The sequence below is a fragment of the Balaenoptera acutorostrata genome, chromosome 19 (assembly GCF_949987535.1).
Source record: "Balaenoptera acutorostrata chromosome 19, mBalAcu1.1, whole genome shotgun sequence".
NCBI lineage: Eukaryota > Metazoa > Chordata > Mammalia > Artiodactyla > Balaenopteridae > Balaenoptera > Balaenoptera acutorostrata.
In genome coordinates this window covers 4,540,635-4,563,318 of record NC_080082.1, presented here as the reverse complement: position 1 = coordinate 4,563,318, position 22,684 = coordinate 4,540,635, and the positions used below count along the sequence as shown (strand labels likewise).

Here is a 22,684-nt window from a genome sequence, read left to right as displayed (position 1 = left end):
AGTGGCACCTAAGTCAACCTTTGGGTGCATGTCCTTTGATCTCTTCAGCTGCTTTCATATCTGTCCAATGCTTGTCATATCCCCAGCACAAACCACAGCACCAGCCACATAGTAGGCACGCAATAAATATCTACTGGTCAACAGAAAGAAAAAAAGAGAGAGAGAGAAGTAACCATTCATAATTTCCATCCAACACTGAACTTCAGAGCAAGACAAAAGAAAGGGGGAAGGAGACAGCAGGAAATTGCCCCAGAGCTGGGCTGAAGCTGCCCTTACCTTATATAGACTCCCTAAGAAGTTATGCAAACAAGGTTCAGTAAGGGAAAAAACAACCCACACGCCAAAAAGCTGAGCTGTCAGCTTCCACCAAGCAAGCTTCCTAGAGCGGGCATGAAAGGAAACAGGAAAGAATTCAAACATCCTGCCGCCTGGGGCAGAGGGACAGCTGGACGGTAGCCACAGGTGCATCATTTCCAGCAAGCTGCTGATGTGGGAGCCCAGGCAGTGACAGACAAAGACCTGGAAGTGCTAAATGTCCTCTCTCTCTCGGACACGGAGGACAAGGGCTCCATGCATGTGTATACAGCCCTTGCATGTGAGATCACACTGTCTATGCACATTGATTCTTTGTCCCACCCCTTCCTCAAAGTAGCAGACTTCTCAAATGATTCCTTCCTCGTTGTGTTTTCGTGAAATGAATGACCCAGCTTTCCTAGTTTGACAGAGAACACAAGAAAATGGAGTACAGAATAGCCAGAGGAAAAAGAAAGATGATTACTTCGGTAGAACCCTCAGGGAATGGGCTGATCTGGAGACCCAAATTATCAGGATAGCTAAAGGTTTTCCCTCAGTGACAAAGCACCATAACTTTTTTTTTTTTTTTTAATACATTATCTCAGGCTTGGTACCAGAGTGACTCATTTTTTCTTACTTTTTTTGAAGTTATTATTTGATTTATTTATTTATTTATTTATTTTATTTTTTTATTTTTGGCTGTGTTGGGTCTTCATTTCTGTGCGAGGGCTTTCTCTAGTTGCGGCAAGTGGGGGCCACTCTTCATCGCGGTGCGCGGGCCTTTCACTGTCGTGGCCTCTCTTGTTGTGGGGCACAGGCTCCAGACGCATAGGCTCAGTAGTTGTGGCTCACGGGCCCAGTTGCTCCGTGGCATGTGGGATCCTCCCAGACCAGGGCCCGAACCCATGTCCCCCGCATTGGCAGGCAGACTCCCAACCACTGCGCCACCAGGGAAGCCCCACTTTTTTTTTTAATGATTACTTTTACTTCCTTAAATGGAAGTCAGTGTGTTACATCTGGCTTCACCTTCTGACTTAGAGAGCAGTGGCTGTAACCGGGTCCTGCAGGCTCTGAGTACCTAATTGCAGCATTGACAATGAGACACTCCGAAGACACTGAAGCATTCGGTGTCTGATTGCCTGAGCACCACATGCCCCGGTGTGCACGGCGCTGCATTCTCGTGTCCACTTTTTATAGTTTTGCCGTTTCTTCCATCGCTGTTAGCTAGTCATCTGACAAACACTTGTTGACAATTTTTAGTTCAAAGACTTTGCTGAATAAGACACAATATGAACCCTCAAAAAATACACAACCCAGCGTGGCAAATAAGAAAAACTAAGCGTGTGGACACAATGAAGTTATTTAGCACCATAGCCACGAGGCATCACAGGTCATACGGGAACATCAAAGAAAGAAAGAAATTAACTCTGCCTGTGGGGTGGTGATCAGGGCAGCCTTCACAGAGGAGGTGATGTTTGATCCGGGTCTTGAAGGATGACCTAGAGTTCATCCAGCTAACAGGGTAATGAGGAAGAAGGGGGCCCATGTTAACAACTTGAGGGATAGATTCTGACAGAACTCCACAGACAAAAGCACCAGCTTCTGTGGGCAAGTTCAAAATGCCTTCCTCTACCAGCCCCTCTCTCTATCTCTGACTTGCCACAGGCTAGAGGGGCATATAAATAGCTTATTATTACTGTGTGTAAAACAAGAGTTTAAAGGCTCAGAATGACATCCTTGAGGGCTCCTGCAGTCTGCTCATCCCTACACCAGGCGGACAGGAATCCTGTCCCCTATGACATCTCCAGTGCCCACAACGGTGCCTGACACACTGTCCACGCTCAATAAACATTTCTTGAGTAAATGAGGAGCCTCTGCCCACCTTCTTTAGCAGCTCAGAAGCATGGTTTGTCCCCAATCCTCAGCTGTGTCACTTCACTGGGAGATGCTGTCTTATAAGAATAAAACCAATCCCATCCCTGGATTTTAAAGGTGTAGATTCTAATGAAGAGACCAGCAGAAATAATCAGATGTGGACAGACAGGTAGCAATTGCCTGGTCTGGACAAATGTGCCTTATAAATAAAAGCACATGGGAAGGGCAGCCCAAGAACATGGTGTTGCTAGGATTAGCAATGCCTGCATAACGCGGGGGTTCTTCTCTCCCTTCCCTGCTCACATCACCAAGCACGGGGCCCCAGAGGTGCAAAGCAAACGCCAACCCTCAGCAGCTCAGAGATCCAGGAAACCCAGGTTCAAGTCCCCACTCTGCCTCTCTCTGCTGTGTGACCAGCGCTCACTGGCATCCCCTCTCTGATCCCCAATGTTCTGAGCTGGGTGTGGGGGGGAGGTTCTCTGTCGCTGCCTCAGAGCCCCCGAGTGGCGGGGACAGACACACAAGTGGTTTTCATCCCCGTAGCTGTTGACACTCGCAGCCCTGGAGTCCGCCCACACATTTACAGCTGTGTCAACTCACTCTTTTATTGATTCTCTTAGTTACTAATGCACATGAACATCCAAGACAGACCTTCCGCTTTCCTTTAAGTACCCATGTCCGATGCAACAGTTGCAGGCAACGAAACATCTCCTGGGCACCAGTTTGGTGCCAGGCGCTGAACTGGAAGATGAAAACCCAGCCGTGGGTCCAGGTGCTGTGTCTGACTGTCAATCCTCATCAGAATTGCGGAAAGGCTCAGAACTGAACCTGGCACAGAGGCAGCGACACTAAAAACGCCAGACAGTGAAGATGATAAGGATGTGGGTAACTATTTTTCAGAGCACACGGAGGCAGCGGGAAATGAGAGCCGGGAGATGATCGAGTCCACGTGGGAGCGCGAGGGGCGGGGCTCAGCGTGTCTGGGGCGCGTGGGTTGGGAAAGGGGCCGTGGGGAAAAGCAGGTCTGACATGGAGGGGAAAGTGGCAGGCAGAACCACAAATGTGGACGTGGGAAGGAAGGACAGTAAGACCCAAGGCGAAATTCTGCAAGGTCGTAGGACGAAAGACACGGGAATAAAATACATGCTGTTCAGGCAAAATCAGTCCTCTGACCCCACCTCCCTGCACACGCACGGCCACCACCCTGCTGGATTTCTGTCATGCCCCTCACCCCGTTTCTGCTTTTCTTTTTTCTTTAAAAATTTATTTATTTATTTATTTATTTATTTATTCTGCGCCGGGTCTTAGTTGCGGCACGTGGGATCTTTCATTGCGGCATGTGGACTCCTAGTTGCGGCATGCATGCGGGTTCTAGTTCCCTGATCAGGGATGGAACACGGGCCCCCTGCATTGGGAGTGCAGAGTCTTACCCACTGGACCAGCAGGGAAGTCCCACCCCCTTTCTTCTTTACGTTTTAAAAACTGAGATAGTTACATACCATAAAATTCACCCCTTTCAAGTGTACAATTCATTGGTTTTTAGTACATCCACAAGGTTGTGCAACCATCACCATTGTCTATTTTAGAACATTTTCATCACCTGAAAAGGCGACCCCACGACCATGAATAGTCACTCCTCGTCCCCCGTCACCACTCCTGGCAACCACTAATCTGCTTTCTATCTCCATGGATTTGCTTCTTCTGGAAACTTGAAATAAATGGAATCACACAACATGTGGCCTTTCAAGTCTGACTTCTCAGCATAATGTTTCACTCAGCGCCATGTTTTCAAGGTTCACCTATGTCACAGCATGAATTAGTACTTCATTTGTTTTTATGACTGAGTAACATTCCATGGATGGATGGACCACATTTTGTCTATCCGTTCATCAGTTGGTGGACATTTGGGTGGTTTCCACTTTTGGGATTGTGAACAACGCTGCTGTGAACATTCAGGTACAAATTTTTGTGTGTTTTCATCTCTCTCGGGTAGATACTAAGGCATGAAATAGCCAGGCTTAACCTTTCAGGAACTGCTGAACCGTTTCCCACGGCGGCTGCACCAGTTTCCCTTCCCACCAGCAGTGTATGAGGGTTCTGAGTCGCAGCGTCCTCTCAACACCTTTTATCATAGTCTCCTTGTGCGTGTGAAGTGGTACCTCACTGTGGGTTGATTTGCATTTCCCTAATGACAATGATGCCGAGCATCTTTTCACGTATTTACTGGCCATGTGTATGTCTCCTTTGGAGAAATGTTGATTCAAATCCCTTGCCCAGGGCTTCCCTGGTGGCACAGGGGTTAAGAATCCGCCTGCCAATGCAGGGGACACGGGTTCAAGCCCTGGTCCGGAAAGATCCCACATGCCGCGGAGCAGCTAAGCCCGTGCGCCACAACTACTAAGCCTGCGCTCTAGAGCCCACGAGCCACAACTACTGAGCCCTCATGCCACAACTACTGAAGCCCGCGTGCCTACAGCCCATGCTCCGCAACAAGGGAAGCCACTGCAATAAGCCCATGCACCGCGACGAAGAGTAGCCCCCGCTCGCCACAACTAGAGAAAGCCCACACGCAGCAACGAAGACCCAACGCAGCCAAAAAGAAAAAAATAATAAGAACAGAGCAAGTCATGTAAATCAACTGTACTTCAATAAAATTAAAAACAAAACAAAACAAACACAAACACAAAAATACAGAGCAAGTGGTGTCCCAGCTCAGGGCTGCAAGAGCTCGCCGGAGTGAACACAGGCGCCCTCCTTGGCTGGGCAGGGAGCTCACACAGGGGCTGCACAGAGCCTGGCTCTTCTCACTCCTCCTCAGAAGCCCCAGCGTGTGACCCAGAGGGGCCTGCGGCCTGCCCAAGGCAGCAGCTTCCTTTATTTGCAAGCCATGAACAGTACACTCCATTCTAGAGCCAGGGTAGAATTATAGCCAAAAAAGAGGAAGAACACTACTTCCGGGTCAGATCAGATGACCTCCAAGGGCCATCCTTTCGGTCAAAAGTAGCAGAGTCAGAATTCTTCCCTGGGAAGAATGGAGGCGTTTGAATTAAGGAGTGTTGCTCCCCAGAGACCATCACAGGTTTTTTTCACTTGAATAAAGGCAGAAAAAGTACCTCTGAGCTGCGTATTCTTAGAAATGTACCACCAGCCAGAGGCACAGGCCTCGGGTCTGCACCTTGGCATTCAAGAAAAAGCTTGTGGAAAATTGTTAAGAGGATAGCTCCTAAGAGTTCTTATTACAAGGAGAAAAACAAATTTTTTTTCTTTTCTTTTTATTGTATCTATATCAGATGGTGGATGTTAACCTATTACGGTCATCATTTCATGATATATGTAAAGCAAACCATCATGCTGTACCCCTTAAACTTATACAGTGGTGCATGCCAATTATTTCACAATAAAACTGGGGGAGGGGGAGAGGAAAAAAAAGAAAAGAGCTCGCCCTTGGTCTTCCCTCCTTGTTTCAAAAGAATTTCAGCTGCAAGTGCTGCAGGGTGTCAGGAATGGTGGCCAGGAGCACAGGCACTGGGTAAGGAACACAGCTCCGCCTCTGTGCAACCCCGGGCCAGTGCCTTTATGGCTCTGAGCCTCAGTTTTCCTGTCTATGAAATGGGAATGACAACAGGGCCTACGACATGGGGTCACGGTGTCGATGAAATGAAATCACGTTTAGATGACTCTGGCTGGCAAAACAATGGCCCCTAAAGATGTCCACATCCTAATCTCCAGAACCTGTGACTCACTCTGTGACTTGACACGGCAAAGGGGACTTTGTGGGTGTGATTAAATTAAGGATCTCGGCATGGGGAGATTATCCCGGATGATCCGAGTGGGCCCAAAGTCATCACAAGGGTCCTCAAATAAGGAAGAGAGGGAGGCATAAGAATCAGAGAGATGGCATCGTGAGGACTCAACCAGCCATTGCCAGCCTTGAAGGTGGAGGAAGGGGCCACGAGCCAAGGGATGCAGGCGTCTCTAGAAGCTGGAAAAGGCCAGGAAATCCATTCTCCTTTCAAGCCTCCAGAAGGAACACAGCCGGCCCACACCTTGATGTTAGCCCAGTGAGGTTGATTTTGCACTTCTGCCCTCCAGAACTCTAAGATGAGAAAATTACGTTGTTTTAAACCACTAAGTTTGTGGTCATCTGTTACGGCGGCCACAGGAAACTCATACAATGACCTCAGCACAATTCCTAGCACAATAAAAGCCCAGTGTTCACCATTATTTTTGAAGTATTACTATTACTTATTATTGGCAAGGAAGCTTACACAAATGCACGGATGATAAAAAAAAGATTAAGTACATACATGAGGAAAAATGAGACAGATGACCAGAAACGAAGTCCAGAATTAAACAGGATGTCAGGCAGGTTAATTTCAAATGCACTGCTGAAATAAAACCCAAAATGCTGAGGTTAACAGTCCTGCCTTCACATACAGGCCTCTGGGGACCTGCCCCTGCAGAGGCCACTGAGCGGAATCTGCAAAGCCGAGAGCATCAAATTAAGTCGGTGAGGAATGCAGCCACGCACGGGCTCCGGGGCAGGGAGCTGGGCCAGAGGCCAGTGCAGGTGAGGGTTTCAGAGCCTCGGCACCTGCAGGCCCTCCATACGGGCCATTGGGCTGTTATGTTGGCAGAGGGACGAGCGGGCCATCCAGGGGTGAGCTCAGCTCTCAAGCATTTCAGGGGACTGTGTTCATTCATCTATTCAACACCCACCTGGGGAGAATGCCAGGTGCTGTTCCAGGTGCTGAGGGTACAGCAGAGAACCAGGCAGAGCAGGCTTCTGCCCCCCAGGAGCTCAGATTCTAGCTGGAGAGTCAGACACCAAACAGATACATGAACAGTCATGTGGATATAGCTTGGCGAGTTAGTAAGAGCTACAGCCCACGACTTGGGTCCACACAAGGGAGTGACACACCCACTGGTGAAAAAGAGATTGGGATATCATCTCACACCAGTCAGAATGGCCATCATCAAAAAATCTACAAACAATAAATGCTAGAGAGGGTGTGGAGAAAAGGGAACCCTCTTGCACTGTTGGTGGGAATGTAAATTGATACAGCCACTGTGGAGAACAGTATGGAGGTTCCTTAAAAAACTGAAAATAGAACTACCATATGACCCAGCAATCCCAGTACTGGGCATATACCCTGAGAAAACCATAATTCAAAAAGTGTCATGTACCACAATGTTCACTGCAGCTCTATTTATAATAGCCAGGATATGGAAGCAGCCTGAGTGTCCATCGACAGATGAATGGATAAAGAAGATGTGGCACATATATACAATGGAATATTACTCAGCCATAAAAGGGAACGAAACTGAGTTATCTGTAGTGAGGTGGATGGACCTAGAGTCTGTCATACAGAGTGAAGTAAGTCAGAAAGAGAAACACAAATACCGTATGCTAACACATATATATGAAATCTAAAAAAAAAAAAAAAAAAAATGGTCATGAAGAACCTAGGGGCAAGACTGGAATAAAGACGCAGACCTACTAGAGAATGGACTTGAGGACACGGGGAGGGGGAAGGGTAAGCTGGGACAAAGTGAAAGAGTGGCATGGAGATATATACACTACTAAATGTAAAATAGATAGCTAGTGGGAAGCAGCCACATAGCACAGGGAGATCAGCTCGGTGCTTTGTGACCACCTAGAGGGGTAGGATAGGGAGGGTGGGAGGGAGAGAGACGCAAGAGGGAAGAGATACGGGGATATATGTAATGTATAGCTGATTCACTTTGTTATAAAGCAGAAACTAACACACCCTTGTAAAGCAATTATACTCCAATAAAGATGTTAAAAATAAATGAATAAATAAATAAATAAAAAGAGAGATTGGAACCAGGTAACCATGAGGGGTGGAGATGCTCCACTGAGGATACCACCGCCAGAGAGACAAAGTCTCCCTTTCCAGGATCTCGCCATGGAATTGAAGAAACAGACGCACATGTAACCACCGCAGAATGTGATGAGCATCACAAAGGCAAGGAGGGCATCTGAGTGGAGGGGATATTTACACTGGGCCTTGACGGATGTATAGAAGTCCTCCAGGAAAGCAAAACGGACGAGGACAGGGCCGGAAGAGGGAAGACTGTGCACAAGTCCCAAGGAAGGGGGAGGCAGGGCAGCACAGTGCAGGGGAAAGGCTGGGAGCCTCGGACACAGATCTGGGTTCAAAGTCCAATTTTTCTACCTACTGTGCCATCTCAAGCAAGTGACTTTTTAAAACATTTTTGTTTATGGGGTGAAACATTCTTTAAGCTCCATAGTGCTTTACAATTTTCAAAAGTTTCATACACATGATTTCCTATAATCCCATAATAACCCTTTTTTCCCCCTACCCTTAACTTGCCCCTCCCCCCCCACCACTGGTAACCACTAGTTTGTTCTCTATATCTGTGAGTCTACCAAGCAAGTGACTTTTGAGTCTCCAAGGAAACCATCAGATTCCTTATCAGTAAAATGGGGCTGACTCCTACTCTGGTCCATTGTACTTATTACACACACACCCCTCATGGATAAGAAAAATTATAATAGATGAGGTAATACATGCAAAGCGCCCACACAGTGTGGGGCATTTGGCATCCATGGGGTCAGAATCATGTGTTGGGAATGTGCATGAGTGGGGTGAGCTGGCGAGCATCCGATCCTAAACGACATTCCATGTCATCTCTAAGCGTTTGGACCTTACGGGCAAAAACTACAAAAGGTTGTTAAACGGAGAGAAAAGTCCCCCTCCCATCCCCATCCCCGCCTGGACGGCAAATTCGCCAGGGTCGGGAAAGGGTCAACTCAGCACTCAGCAAAGGGCTTCCCTACAGCAAGCACTCAATAAATGTCCCGGAGAAGGAAAAGCCAGGGCCAAGGGTGGACCCCAGAAAACACCCACACTTATGGGGCACGAAAGGGAAGGAGAACCAGCAGAAGGAAGTGAGAGCAAGAGATGAGAGACAGAAAAGGAGAACTAGGCAAGCTTTGCAGGGCAGAAGCAGAAGAAAGGGAAAATTACCTTTTCAGTAAGTAGTGGTCGCTGACAAAGGCTGGAAGGAGGGAAAGTGGAATAAAGACAAAGAAACGGGGCTTCCCTGGTGGTGCAGTGGTTAAGAATCCGCCTGCCAACGCAGGGCACACGGGTTCGAGCCCTGGTCCAGGAAGACCCCACATGCCGCGGAGCAACTAAGCCTGTGTGCCACAACTACTGAGCCTGCGCTCTAGAGCCCGCGAGCCACAACTACTGAAGCCCGCGCACCTAGGGCCCCTGCTCCGCAACAAGAGAAGCCACCGCCACGAGAAGCCCACGCACCGCAACAAAGAGTAGCCCCAGCTCGCCGCAACTAGAGAAAGCCCGCGTGCAGCAACGAAGACGCAATGCAGCCAAAAATAAATAAATAAAATAAATAAATTTATTTAAAAAAAGACAAAGAAACGGCCACTACATTTGGCCACCAGAAGGTGACCAAGGACCTGTGCACGGGGTGCCAAGCTCTGGCTATGGGGGGGATGCCAGGATGTAACGAGGTAAAAAAAGGATGGGAGATGAGGACATAGATATAACATCTATACGATCCACAAGCAATACTTTCAAAAAGTTTGCATTAACATCTAAAGATTTTCAAGGAGCAGAAACTCAATTCATTTCAACTAACTGAACACTTTTGCTGAACCATAGACACCCTACTTACCAGGAAAAGGGACATCTAGCAACCTTCTCCATGGGAGATGGGGCCACAAACTCCAAAGCAAGCACAAATATCACCCAGAAGAGCTGTCACAAAGCCCACGCATCTCATGACACAAAGAAGCCACACAATGCAGCTCAGGACCTCCCAGCAACAGATGTGTGGGCCAAGAAGGCAGTGGGAGAGTGAATTTTGCAGAAAACTGTGAGGTAATGTCTCAATAGCCCTTCAGGTGCCACTTAAGACCCATCACCCAACATTGTTTCTGGAGCAACAGAAACAATGTTTCAATCAACGTTCGTTGAATACTGAGGAACAGACTATTCAGCACTTAACAATGTCCAAAGCACTGTCACAGATTTACAGCCTCCTTCTGACCTCATATTGCCTTAGAATCACTAGACAATTTCTCTTCTTCCCTTCTCACTCCGATTTCTAAATTTGAGCGAAGCTAGGGGAAAAAAATCCACATGTAGAAGAGCAAAATACACAGACCGCCACTTGTACGTGTGTCGTACAGGTGCACAGGCAGAGGCCATGGGCAGCAAGTGTATTTGTCTCTTTCCCGTCCCATCCCTCTTGCAGGGACAGCAAAGATTCTCTCCTTGACTAAACTCTAACCAGGCTCTTCTGAGCTCTTTTTCGACTAGGTCTCAACTTCTGGACTTCTGTGTTCAGCCCTGCCTTATCCGATTTTAGCAAGGATCCTGCCAAGTCAGTTGAGCCAGAATCCCCCATCCTCCATATCTGATCACCCTCGATATCTAATTGGGCTCCTCATCCCCACCCTCCCCCGGTGATGTCGGATCACTGGCCTGCCTTCAGCAAGTATCCCGTTAGGTCAGTTCAGCCAGAATCCCCTCTCATCCCTGACTCTACTTCTTGGTAACTTTCTATCCACGGATCCCCACCTTGCTCCTTGACTATAAATTCCCACTTTTCCTGGTTGTATTCAGAGTTGGACCTGATCTGTCTCCCCTGTAGGGGTCCCTACACCTACCACAACAGCCCCCTGAACAAAGCCTGCCTTACTGTTCTTTAACAAGAGTTAGAATGAATGGCTTTTTTCTTTAACAATAAAGACACCCCTGTTTTCCTTAGGAACCATCCCACTGCCACACTCAGTTCCTGGTAGGGCTGATCCCATCCCAGAGGGGCATTACCTATACCTATGCTAATGCATTTTGTCACTCTTTTCGGGAGCAGAGCAGACTAGAGAAGGGGGCTGTGAGAGAGAAGGAGAATGCATGGTCAAGAAGGGCCTCTTTCTTAAATATCTATGCCAAGGGGTCGGGCAGTCTCCCCTAACATACCTCCCATGATGGGGGTCTTACTACCTCCAGTGACAGCCCATTCTAACTTGAGGCCAGTTCTTCCTCAGGCAAACCCAAAATCTGTCCCTGAAATTTCTACTGTTTGGTGCTCTACCACATGGGGTTGGGATGAGGGTAGGAACACTGAAGAAGTCCACACCTTCCACAGGGCAGCTCCTCAAACATCTGAAGACAACACTCCTGTCTCCCTGAGGTGTCTCTCCAAGTGAAATATGCCCCATTTCCTCAGTCAGTTCTCACATGAGAGGTTTTGAATTCCTTGCCCAACCTGGATTCTCCTCTCTTAGCCTGTCCCAGCCATCTACCCTGGGTGCTATGACCAGGACTCTTTTAGAGGGAAATGAGAAAGAACCCACCCAAGCTGCCTTAAGGAAAAAAAAAAAAAATTAATTGGCTCATGAAAGCAAACAGCCGGGAGAGAGCTTCAGGCATGGCTGGATCCAGGAGTTTAAGCCATGTCATCTGTTCTCCATCCTCCATCTTTGGCTCTATACCTGAGTTCTCAGGTTCCCTCTCCAAATGGTTGATGGGTGCTGCAAGCCCCAAGCCTTCAATGTGCTGACAGGTCTTAATCCCAGAGAAAGATAAAGGGACCCAAAGTCTAAGGGATGGAGCGGATTGGTTTGACTTGAGTCACCTGGGCCCAACCCTGAACCAATCAGTTAACAGACTTGTTAACAGTTAATGGCTTACTCTGATTGGCCAGATCTGGGTCATGTGCCCTCCCAGTGGGGAGAGGCAGAGTCAGCCCCACTGGAACTACATTGGCTGAGCAGGATTATTATAAAATGACAGGGAGAAGTTCCTCCAAAGGATGGGATGCTGGACAGACAAAAACATGCAACCCCACATCTCTCTGTGAGTGATGTTTGAGCTGAACACTCCAGACTCACCAGAGCATCATGGGAATATCATCTGCACCCAGACAGACCACCTTCCAAAGTGCTACATTAACAGTAACCACATTTATTGAGCCGCCACTCTATACCAGGCATTGCCCTACAAGCTTTATGTGTATCATGTCAATTTACCTTCACAACAACCCTGTACACCATGTGCAATTACTATCCCCATCTTACAGAAGAGGAAACAGAGAATCTGGGAGACTTGACCAAGGTCACACAGCGCAGCAAGGCTACAAGTCAAGGCAAGACACCCTGGCTCCAACATCCATGCTTGTAACTGATCAGCTCTAAAATCTGCACCAACAGAAAACTGGATTCATTCCCAGGTGACTGGATTCTTTCTAAAATAAAACTGCTTGCAACAGAGTATTTTGGGGTCCATCAATAAAAGACCTATTAAACAATGCTACATTTATATGAGAGAACATTCTGGAGCCACTTTAAAGGCTGGGCGATGACAATAAAACATCAGCTTCACGAGGACAGGGGCTTTCTCTGCTTCTATATTTATCCTCAGTGCCTAGAACAGTACCCTACAGAGTAGCCGCTCGTATACCTTGGAGGAAGGAAAGAGGAAACAAACGAATGAATGAACAAATTTCTGAGCGTTAAACTATATCTGAACTATATCTGGTTTTTATTCTCTTCTTTCTGCTTAGTCTTGCTTTCTGAGTATCCTGCAAAGGACGTGTATTACTTGTAAGGTACAGAAACAAGACATGATTTCATAGACAGCCCGAGCCATTGCCCCAACACACACACACGTGATCTGTAAGCCCTTATGCTGAGATCAGAGAGATCACGTGACCAGTCAGTCTGCCAAACAGCTCCTTTCTCCTTTGCCAGCTGAGCCCTGGCTCCTCCCCACTCCCCGGGGCTCTGTTGGGGCAACCAAAGACCCTCCAGCACAGCTCGCTACCCATTCCCTCCCCATCATCTCTTCCCCCTCCCATCTCTCTGGTGCTCTCAGACCACATACGTTACTTCCACAACAATTAAATCCACCAATAAGGTGACAGTCACCGTGATTATCATTTACGGAGCACTTACTGCATCCTTGGCACCGTGGACCTGCTTCCTTAATCCTCCTAATGACCACATTATAGCAAAAGAAGGAGCAAATGAACTCACCTGCTCCGGATCACATGACTGGCAAGTATTTGAACCCAGGACGTCTGAAGCAGCCCAGCCCTCTAACCACTGAGCTAACCACCTCTTACCATGTACTGAGCACCTACTGCATGCAGGCCCAGGCTAAAGGTCTCACGCATGCCCACGTGGGGCCTACTGCGTGCCAGCCTGGGGTTGAGCGCCTCTCACGGGCAAACCCAGAGGTGAGTGCCTACTGTGTGCTGAGCTGGGGCATGCACTGAAAGCTTCAGAGCAGAAAGTACACTGTCATCCTAAGCGCTAGGAGATGAAAAGTAATGACATAAAAAGTAACAGTAACTAAAGCATCAGGGAGGGGCTGGACGCTCCTTCTAGACATATTATTTCAGTTAACCCTCCCAGTCACCATCAGGACCCGCATTTTACAGAGCAGAAAACCGTGGCACAGAGAAAGGGATGTCCTTGCCCAAGGCCACACAGCAAGGGGCAGAGTTGGGATGTGAATCTAGAGCTTTTCTGATTCCCCAGGGTTCCGGCTGTTGAAATACAGAAGGGATTGCACTAGACTGGTTTGCCGGCTCAATCCCAGATGGACAGATACAGGGGAGAGGAATTCTACCCGGAGGGAACCTCCAAAATCACTGGCCTGCAGGCTGGGAGTATTACACAGGGTCAGGCCACAGGTGCACAAAGAAGGGTGTGGGGAGCTATTGGGCCGGAGATGTGGGTGGGGACCAACAGACTGGAATGGCAAGCAGGCAGCCTGTAAATGCAATGGGCAGATGGGAGCCATAGATGGTTAATAAGCAGAGGAGAAACTTGATTAGAGCCGTTCTTTAGGAAGAGTTACTCCCAGTGAGGGGTTGGGGTCGGGTAGAATGGATATAGGACAAGAAAGAACAAGGGCTGAGGGACTGTTGCAATAAAGGGGGGCCATGGACCTGTTTTGGGTTTGCCCCTTTTCTGGAAGCAACATGCCCCCCCCCACTCTTCCCTTAGGAAACCACCCTCCCCCACTCTGTCTCCTGGTTTGGGTGGGCCTGCCCCTCCCCCACTCCAGCGGTGGGCACTGATCCAGGTCTAGCCAGCCAGACCAATGGCGGTGATTGGTTCACAACGGACACATGAACCCAGCCAGGCCAAACAGCGTCTGTCAGTCTGGAGACTTCCATTGAAATCGGTGGCTAAGAGTCTGTCTATCCCCATCAGGATGGCTTTGCCCGCAGCCTGGAAGCTGGGATGGTTAGTGGCCATCTGTATCACTGCTCAGGGAGAACCTGCCCTCCTGCCCCCAAGAAGGGCAATAAAGGAGGAAGACAGAGCTAGGAGCAGGAAGAGGGGAGGTTGAGGGTGGGCAGCCTTACCTGCAGCTAGTACTTGGCCTGGACTTTCCAACCGTGGAAGCTACACTGATTTTTTTTTTTTTTGCTTAAGCTAACTGCACTGGGCTTCTCTCACCGCCCCTGACAGATCTCCCACCATCCCACATGGACTGAAGTTTGGGGCAAGAAGCAAGAGCAGAGGCGGTGATGGAGCACTTAGCACAGAAGGAAGGGGGCCAGGTGAGTCCAGCGCCAGAAGAGCCAGTGCGGGGCACAGAGGGCTCCAAATCCTGCTGGCAGAAAGAAACAGGAGGACGAGGGCCCAGCGACCTTCCAGATCCACGACCTTGAGAAAGCAGCTCCTGCAGACAAGGACAGGCCAGCCTGCGGGCTGAGGAGAGGTGACAGGGAGAGGCTGGACGGGCAGATTCCATTCTGGAAAACCTGGGGGAAGGACAGGAGAAGGAAGACAGTAGCCAGAGGGCACAGGAGGGGTGAAGGAGGGTGTTTCAGACAGAGGATGCCCAAGGAGGGGTTGTCAGGGAGGACAGAGAGCCCGGGGCGGTGGGGGGGGGACCCTCCACCCCCTCCTCCCCTCCCCACAGTGCAGATGGAGGAGAGACCAGGTGCTGTTTTCAGGCTCCCAGGTCTGCTGTGACCTCGTGAGAGGTTTGGAAATAGGAAGGCTGGACCAGAGCGGGAGCCTGTCTGCAGAGCACAGGAGCCTCAGGCCTGTCAGGACACCTGGCTGGGGATGAGGGCCACCAAGAAGCCTCCCTGCATCACACGAATAGGCAAATGTGTCTTTTGTAACCTGCAAACAACCCCACAAGCCCTGACCAGAACCTGCTGTATCACTGAAGAAGCTTCATGGCTTAGAAATGAGACCCTAAACCACTTCCTCAGCAAGAAGGGGCCAAGAGCACAGACCTCGGAGCCAGCCTGCCCGGGTTCAAGTCCCAGCTCTGCCACGACCTTGCTGTGTGATCTCTGACAAGTCACTTAACCTCTCTGGGTCTTGGTTTCCTCACCTATGGAAGGGAAGCAAGCTCAGTAACGGAGACAAGGCATGTCCAGTGTAGTGACTTGTGTATAGAAAGTTACTACTCAGCGTTCTGAATCCTTGGTCACTGGGTTATGAGGACACGGCAGTGGGATGGAACCAGCTTTTTCTAACACAAACAAGAGCAGACACGGCAACCATAACTCGCCTATACATTTGTCCAACAGATGGCTGGGGAAGGAAGGCGGACTTCCAGCCAAAGCAGACGGAGCCTTCGGATCCCACAGCCCATTCATGAGATCAACAAGCAGCAGGGAAAGCATTTTTAGTTCTCCCACCAGGCCCTCCCCACTCCCATTCCTGTCATTGGGGGAAGGGTCTGACTAGCAAACCACAAAGCCCCAGGGAGGGAGGAAGTGTTCTCTGACCACAGCCTCGCCCGATGGCCAGGAGCATCTGTTCGGAACCTACTCACAGGATGCTCTTTCTTCCGGGGGTCACCTTCTCCCACTCGATGGAGAGAACAATAGCTTCAGAGGCAGGGGGTGGGGGAGACCCCAGTCTGATGGGGGGTGGGGTGATGGATGGCCTGCAGGAGGAAACTGCTACCTTACCGTCCAGAGAGGAAAGAAGCCGGCCTATGAGAAAGCCTCAGAGCCAGCAAGGCAAAAAATACTGCTGAACCTCCCAAATGGGGGGAAGGCCAGGAGTCTGCACTTACTCCACTTGTAAAATCAGTCATCGTGGTGGCGGAAGGATAGAGGTGGTTGAGAGACTGGGGTCCTCCGCCAGGATTGGAACCCAGGCCCCACCAGCTCTCCACAAGGGGCCCCGTGCACCTCATTAGGTGTGAGTTGTGAAAGTACTTCGCACATCTGATATTTTAAACAATCCTTTCCAGAAGCAGTGAGTGAACGTCTAGAGGCAGCTCTTAGGAAGACGTTCTAGTTGAAAGAAGATTTAAAAAAAAAAAACACCTCAGTACCACCCAGCCCATAGCAGACACTTTATAAATATTCTTTTAAGTAGAGTAAATGCGAAATATCATTTGAATAAAGGAAAGGGGCCGTCGCATGATCCTGGGCACGATGAGTACTTTATATTTATTTCACAAATGACCATGTCGTTTGCACAGTCACTGACTCACCAGTCCTCACAACAGCCCTCTAAGATTACAGGTGAGGAAACCAAGGCCCCGAGAGGTTAAGTAACTTGCCCCACCCAAACCACACAGCTAGAGGGTGGCCATGCGGGGATTCCAACCCACCTTGCTGACTGAGTCCCCACCCTAACCTCCAGGCTGCACTGCCTGTGTCGGAATATATCTGTTTCCAAGCTAGAGACCACAGCCTGGAAAAGAGTCCATTCTCCAATCTCAGCTTTAAAAGGCCCTATTACCAATGATGCTGGGCCTTTTGCTTCTATGGGGTGGGGATGGGGGATTGTGGTTCTACCTGCATGCGTTCTTTCCTCCTAATGGTTCAACACACAGCAGGAAGGGCACAAAGTTTACAAATCCTAAGGATTCTGCTTGAAAGATTTCTTACATATGTACAAACCTGTTTAACCGCCTCGCAGATCAAAATACATTTCCAACCCCACCCGACCCTACACCGCCTTCCGGGTGCCCCTCCCGCCCCCCATCAGTGGCTATCTACCCGCAAATATGAGCATTCTTCTGGCTTTTCACACCACAGATTAGCTTTGCCTTTTCTATCATTTCATATAAATGGGATCCTACGGTGGGCACCCTTTCATATCTGGTTCTGTAGTCTACAAATAAAATCATATCACCAGCACACGGACAATGATTGTGGGAGAAGGGGGGGTGGGTGAAGCTGACCGTTTCTAGCTCCTGCAATAAGCACCAGGATTGTTTTTATTGGGTCTCACTGACCGGTGGAAGGGGAAAGCGGGGAGGGCTGGACCAGGAGTTTGGAACCGCGGCAGCTGACGGTGGAAAACTAACGACCCGCAGGAGGCAAAGGAGCTGCCGTGCCTGGAAAGGTTACCTTGGGAGAGAGGAAGCCAGGCGGTCGCCTCTGATCGCTCTGGATGCCCAGAGGGGAGAAGGCTTTGTGAGGCTTTAGAACGCTCAAATCTGGTTCCTACAGTGTCAGAGGCGCCCAGGGTGGCCACAGGCTCCGCCCGGTTTGGCCTCTGCCGCCCCTCCCCGGCACTGACAATATCCCAAAAGACGGGGAACTCCCCCAGATGGCGCGTCTCCCTACCTGTGCACTGTTGGATGAAGTCCTGATATTCCGCTCCCTGCTCGCCGGGGACGATGGTGGAGCCGTCATATTTAAAAGTCACCCTTTGGATTGGGAGAAGAGAAAAACACACACACACACATCAGCGTTGGTAGCTGCATAGTGCCGAGCTTCCAGCAGGACAATCTAAAAGATGCTCTGGCTAGGGAGAAGCCGGCGCTGGCTTTCCACGCCGTCCTGGGTTAAGGCTACGGGAAGACAGCACGGGATGACCCTTAATCCGTCCGGTCTGGAAGACCGCTCAGTGCACCAGGCCCCTTGCGAGCTCGGGGAGCGGGGCGTGGAGAGCAAAGGAAAGTTCCTCACCAGATGACGGCCGAGCCGTCGTCGCGCACCAGGTTGTACGCCGTCCGGCAAGCCTCTTTGTCGATCTTGGTGGCCATCGCCGCGGTGCCGCAACGGGGATACTGTGTTCGCAGCGACAGGTAAGCGCGCTCCGGGACGGCTGCAGGGATCGGAGCAGAGCGGGGCGGGGACGCGCCAAGGGCGGGCCGGCGGGCAGCGGCGACGACAGCGGCGAGGGAAAGCGAGCTCTGAGCTCCGAGCGCTGCTCTGGCTCCGAGGGCGCCGGGAGCGCGCGCCAGACCCAGGCCGCGCCGCCCCGCCCCCCTCCGGCCATTGGTCTCCCAGGACGCATCCCGCCCCGCCTCCTCTCGCTATTGGTCGTAGGGCATAGAGGGCGGGGCGTCTTTACGTGGCAGCGACCAATCCCAGCCCGAGTGAGTTGCGCAACTCTGCGGTGGGGGCTGGAGGAGGGGACTTTTTTCCCCCCTCCTCCTCCTTCCTCCTCCTCCTCTTCTTCTCCCTACCCCCTCTTCTCCTCTATCCCCCAGCCCTTTCCTCCTTCTCCCACTCCCCCAGCTCCTCCCCCCATTTCCTCCTCCCCAAGCCCTCTTTCTCCTTTCCCTCTCTTCTCTTCTCCTTCTGCGTCCTCCCTCCTTGAGCCTGTCTTCTCATTTTCTCCCTTGCCTCCCCTCCTCCTCCTTGCTCCTCCCACTTCCCTAACCCCCCTCCCTCCTACCTATACCCACCTCCCCTCTATCCCCCTCCCTCTATCTCCCTCCCTCCCTTCCCCCCCCACCAGGCTGCAGGGCTCCACAGGGGACCTCCAAGTGGGTGACTTAATGCATCAAACCCAAGGAGACTGCCCGTGCCCCAGTGTATGGCTCCCTGGTTTCTAGGTAGGGAGGAATTGGAAAGAATTAAGCATTTTTAAATAGGAGGGAATAGAAACTGGACTGCTTCCAAAATGCTGGTGGGATCACTGTTTACTTTGTGTTCCGGTTATTTGCATTCACATCTTATCTCCCCCTTTGGGTTCCTCCGAGGGCAGGAGCTGACTCATTCTGTCTTCTTTCTGCCCTCACTGACTCACTCATTCATTCCCTCCTGCAATGATTCCCTCCTGCAATCATTCCACAAAGACGAGTTACAGGGTCAAGGCAAGTAAAAAGCCCAGACCCCAGAGACCCGGCTCTTGCATTGCATCTAGCGCTGCCTCTTTTTAACTGTGGGCCCTTGGACAAGCCTGAAAAACTCTCTGATTACTTTCCTCCAATGGAATAATAATAGTACTGACACCATAGGTTTGCTTTATGATTAACGGAATCGATACTTGTAAACAGATATATTAGACATTCAACAAAAGGTCATCGTTGTTGGTTATTAACTAAAATAAATCCTAAATAGAAACCCCAAAAGTCAGGAACAATGTCCGATTAGTAATAAAATTCTCAATTCTCAATGGCAAACAAACAAAAGTCAATCAAGCAAGCATTGAACAGGTAAATGGGGGGAGGGGGTGGAGGGGACCACATTTACAGGAAAGTAGGAGCTGATGTTGCTATAAAGACAAAGACAAAGAAATTCCAGTTTGATGCAGCTCCTACCTTACTTCTTGATAAAGGTAATGGGACAATCGGCCATTAGAAAGAAAAACAAAGATGGATACATACCTCACAGGACAGATCAGGGTAAATGCCAAAAGGATCAAAGATTTGCCTGTAAATTAAGGAAACCACAAAAGTGCCAGAAGAAAACATGGGAAGCTTCCTTTATAAGACTGGAATGAGAAAGGTCTTTCTAACCATGACTCAAAATACAGAAGCCATAACAAAAGATGGATACATTCAAATATGTAAAAAGTCTTCTTCAAGGGGAAAAAACAAAAGACAAGGCAGTAGAAAGTATTTGCAACTCAAATCACAAAGAATTTGTCTTGCTGACATGTAGAGAAACCAACCTAAAAAAGAGAAAAGAGGGAATTCCCTGGTGGTCCGGTGGTTAGGACTCTCTGTCTCCACTGCGTGGGGCCCGGGTTCAATCCCTGGTCAGGGAACTAAGATCCCGCAAGGCATGTGGCACGGCCAAAAAAAAAAAAGAGAGAGAGAGAGAGAAAATAAAAGTGGGCACAGGATATGACCAGACAGAACAGAAGGCTCTTAAACACATGAGAAGATGTTCAATCTCAAGCCCTAATAAGAAAAATGCCAATTAAAGCGAAACTGCGATATCTTAAAAAAAAAAAAGAGCAGGTTAGCAAAAAGCAAAGTTTGACAAGCATGCTTTGTTAGTGAGGCTGTGAACCCCCAGGCCTCTCATACAAGCCGGTGAGAGTGCAAGTTGGTAGAAGCAGCCATGGAAGCCATTTGTCAATATCTAGCAAATTTAGAAATCTATGTGCTCTCGACCAGTCAATTTCCCCTAGATGTCAACAGCACATAGGGCTCCCTGTGTGCCCTGGTCCCATGCTCAGGGATTCTGATGTAGTTGATCTGAGGTATGGCTTGGGGGGTGGGATTTTTAAAAGCCCCCTTCGTCATTCTCATGTGCAGCTGGAGCCAATGGCCACTGCCGTAGACATACTCAAGTGTGTGCAAAATATAGTCAAGGTTATTCACTGAGCTTTGTTTCTGGCAGCAGAAGCCCCCCACTGAATAAATGATGATAAAGCTGTGCCGTGGAGAAGTCTGCAGTTGGAAAGACAGAGAGAGTAGGGGGCCTTCTCTCTATGTACTGCTATGGATAGTTCTACAATCTACTTCACGATCGAACAAAACAAGGTATAGAACAGTATGTTCAAGACACCTTTTTGTGTTGCTACCTTTGGGTAAAGTGTGGGGAGGGTTTACAGAGATATTTGTATCTGTTTACATGTGCATAAACACCTCTGGAAGAGCATACAAGAGAAAAATAACAGTTGTACCTGAGGTGGACGTGAGGTAGGAAGCCAGACACAAGGGGAAAAGGGAAGGGAAGGAGATTTCATCATATACCATTTTACTTCTATTTTCTTCTCTTCTCTTCTCTTCTATTTTTAAACCCATGAATACATTACCTAGTAAGAATATTAAATAACAACAACAAGGTGACTTCCATCCTGGATTTGATTCTATGGTTCAGGGATCCTGGGGGGGGTGCCTTAACTGTGTTTCTCCTATTCCAAGTTGCTGTTGCCCTCTACTGGACTGAAAGTGTAAAGGGTTGGTTTTGAGGCGAATCCTAATTTTGAGCAGCCTGAGGTCCACGTGCCCAGCTAAGGCACAAAAATACAGTGTACACCAGAAATAAATGCGGTGTGTGAATATTTGTTTAAATCAGGATGCGTACAATAAAGAAAGCAATCTAATTCAACTCATGTTTCTTTAGAAGAGAAATCAAATCAAAATATTTGGCACTTATTATATGCTAGCTACTATGTCAAGAACTGGGGGAGTGTATAAATTCATTCATTGATTTACTCATTCATTCATTCATTCCTGACAGTGGGCCTATTATGTGTCCAAGGGGGGGGGTCACAAACCCACTTGCCTATAGGGGGCAGGCACGTAACGTAAATGAGCCAAGCACACAGCCTGTAAAAAATTTCTTCTGAAGGTCGTCCTCTTCTGGTGTCAGTTTCTTCTTCTGAACTGCCATCTAAAGGGGGTCGGCTGGTTCTCAGACCCACCCCAGTTGCCAGGCAAGAATCCTAGCATGACCATACCAAGCCTTCCAATTGTCTAAGAAAAGGAAAAAAATCAGAATCTTTTTGTGAAATCTCTGGATTCTTCAACTTGGGTAATAACAATGTTATATGTAAAAGCTACCTGGGTGCAAATTTGAACTAGACAAATACGCTCCCTGCCCTCATGGGGATTACAGTCTAAGAGGGCTAGGGGATTACAGTTCAAATAGGCCTACACAGTGGAGAGAAAGCAATGACTCCGTAATGGGAAGGCCCAAACTTAGTGGAATTCAGGCATCAGGCATGTTTTCATCAGGGCTTGGCCTCTATCTTTCTTCATGTTTCTACTTTGCTCTCCTTTTTTTCTAAAAAATAAATTTATTTATTTATTTATTTATTTATTTTTGGCTGTGTTGGGTCTTTGTTGCTGCGCGCAGGCTTTCTCTAGTTGCGGAGAGCGGGGGCTACTCTTCGTTGTGGTGTACGGCCTTCTTATCGCAGTGGCTTGTCTTTGTTGCAGAGCACGGGCTCTAGGCGCGCAGGCTTCAGTAGTTGTGGCTCGTGAGCTCTAGAGTGCGAGCTCAGTAGTTGCGGTTCTCGGGCTTAGTTGCTCCACGGCATGTGGGATCTTCTGGGACCAGGGCTCGAACCGGTGTCCCCTGCATTAGCAGGCGGATTCTTAACCACTGTGCTACCAGGGAAGTCCTTGCCCTCCTTTTTGTATTAGTTTCATCTCCAGGCAAATTCTGCCCCTCTGGCTGCACAACTTACCCCAAATTCTGCATGGCTGGCCTCTCATTCAGACCTCACAGGTTGCCCCTCAGAGAGGATTCCCCAACATCCCAATATAAAGCAGCCCCCTCTGGGACCTCCCCTGCTCACTCTCTACCACATAGCCTTTTGTTTTCCTTAGCAGTCATAGATATCTGAGATCACCTT

At 49.1% G+C, this 22,684-nt stretch overlaps 1 protein-coding gene across 1 annotated transcript in view; it reads right to left on the bottom strand.

Annotated features, from left to right (window-relative positions):
- Positions 1–18,373, bottom strand: part of COTL1 (coactosin like F-actin binding protein 1) — a 45,804-nt gene extending 27,431 nt beyond the window's left edge. The window contains exons 1-2 of the mRNA XM_007172594.2: positions 18,106–18,373; positions 17,761–17,843 (exon numbers count right to left, since the gene is read on the bottom strand). Of these exons, the coding sequence (XP_007172656.1) occupies positions 17,761–17,843; positions 18,106–18,182 (160 nt within the window). The 5' untranslated portion in view covers positions 18,183–18,373. The remainder of the gene's footprint in view (positions 1–17,760; positions 17,844–18,105) is intronic.
- Positions 18,374–22,684: the final 4,311 nt, after the last annotated feature.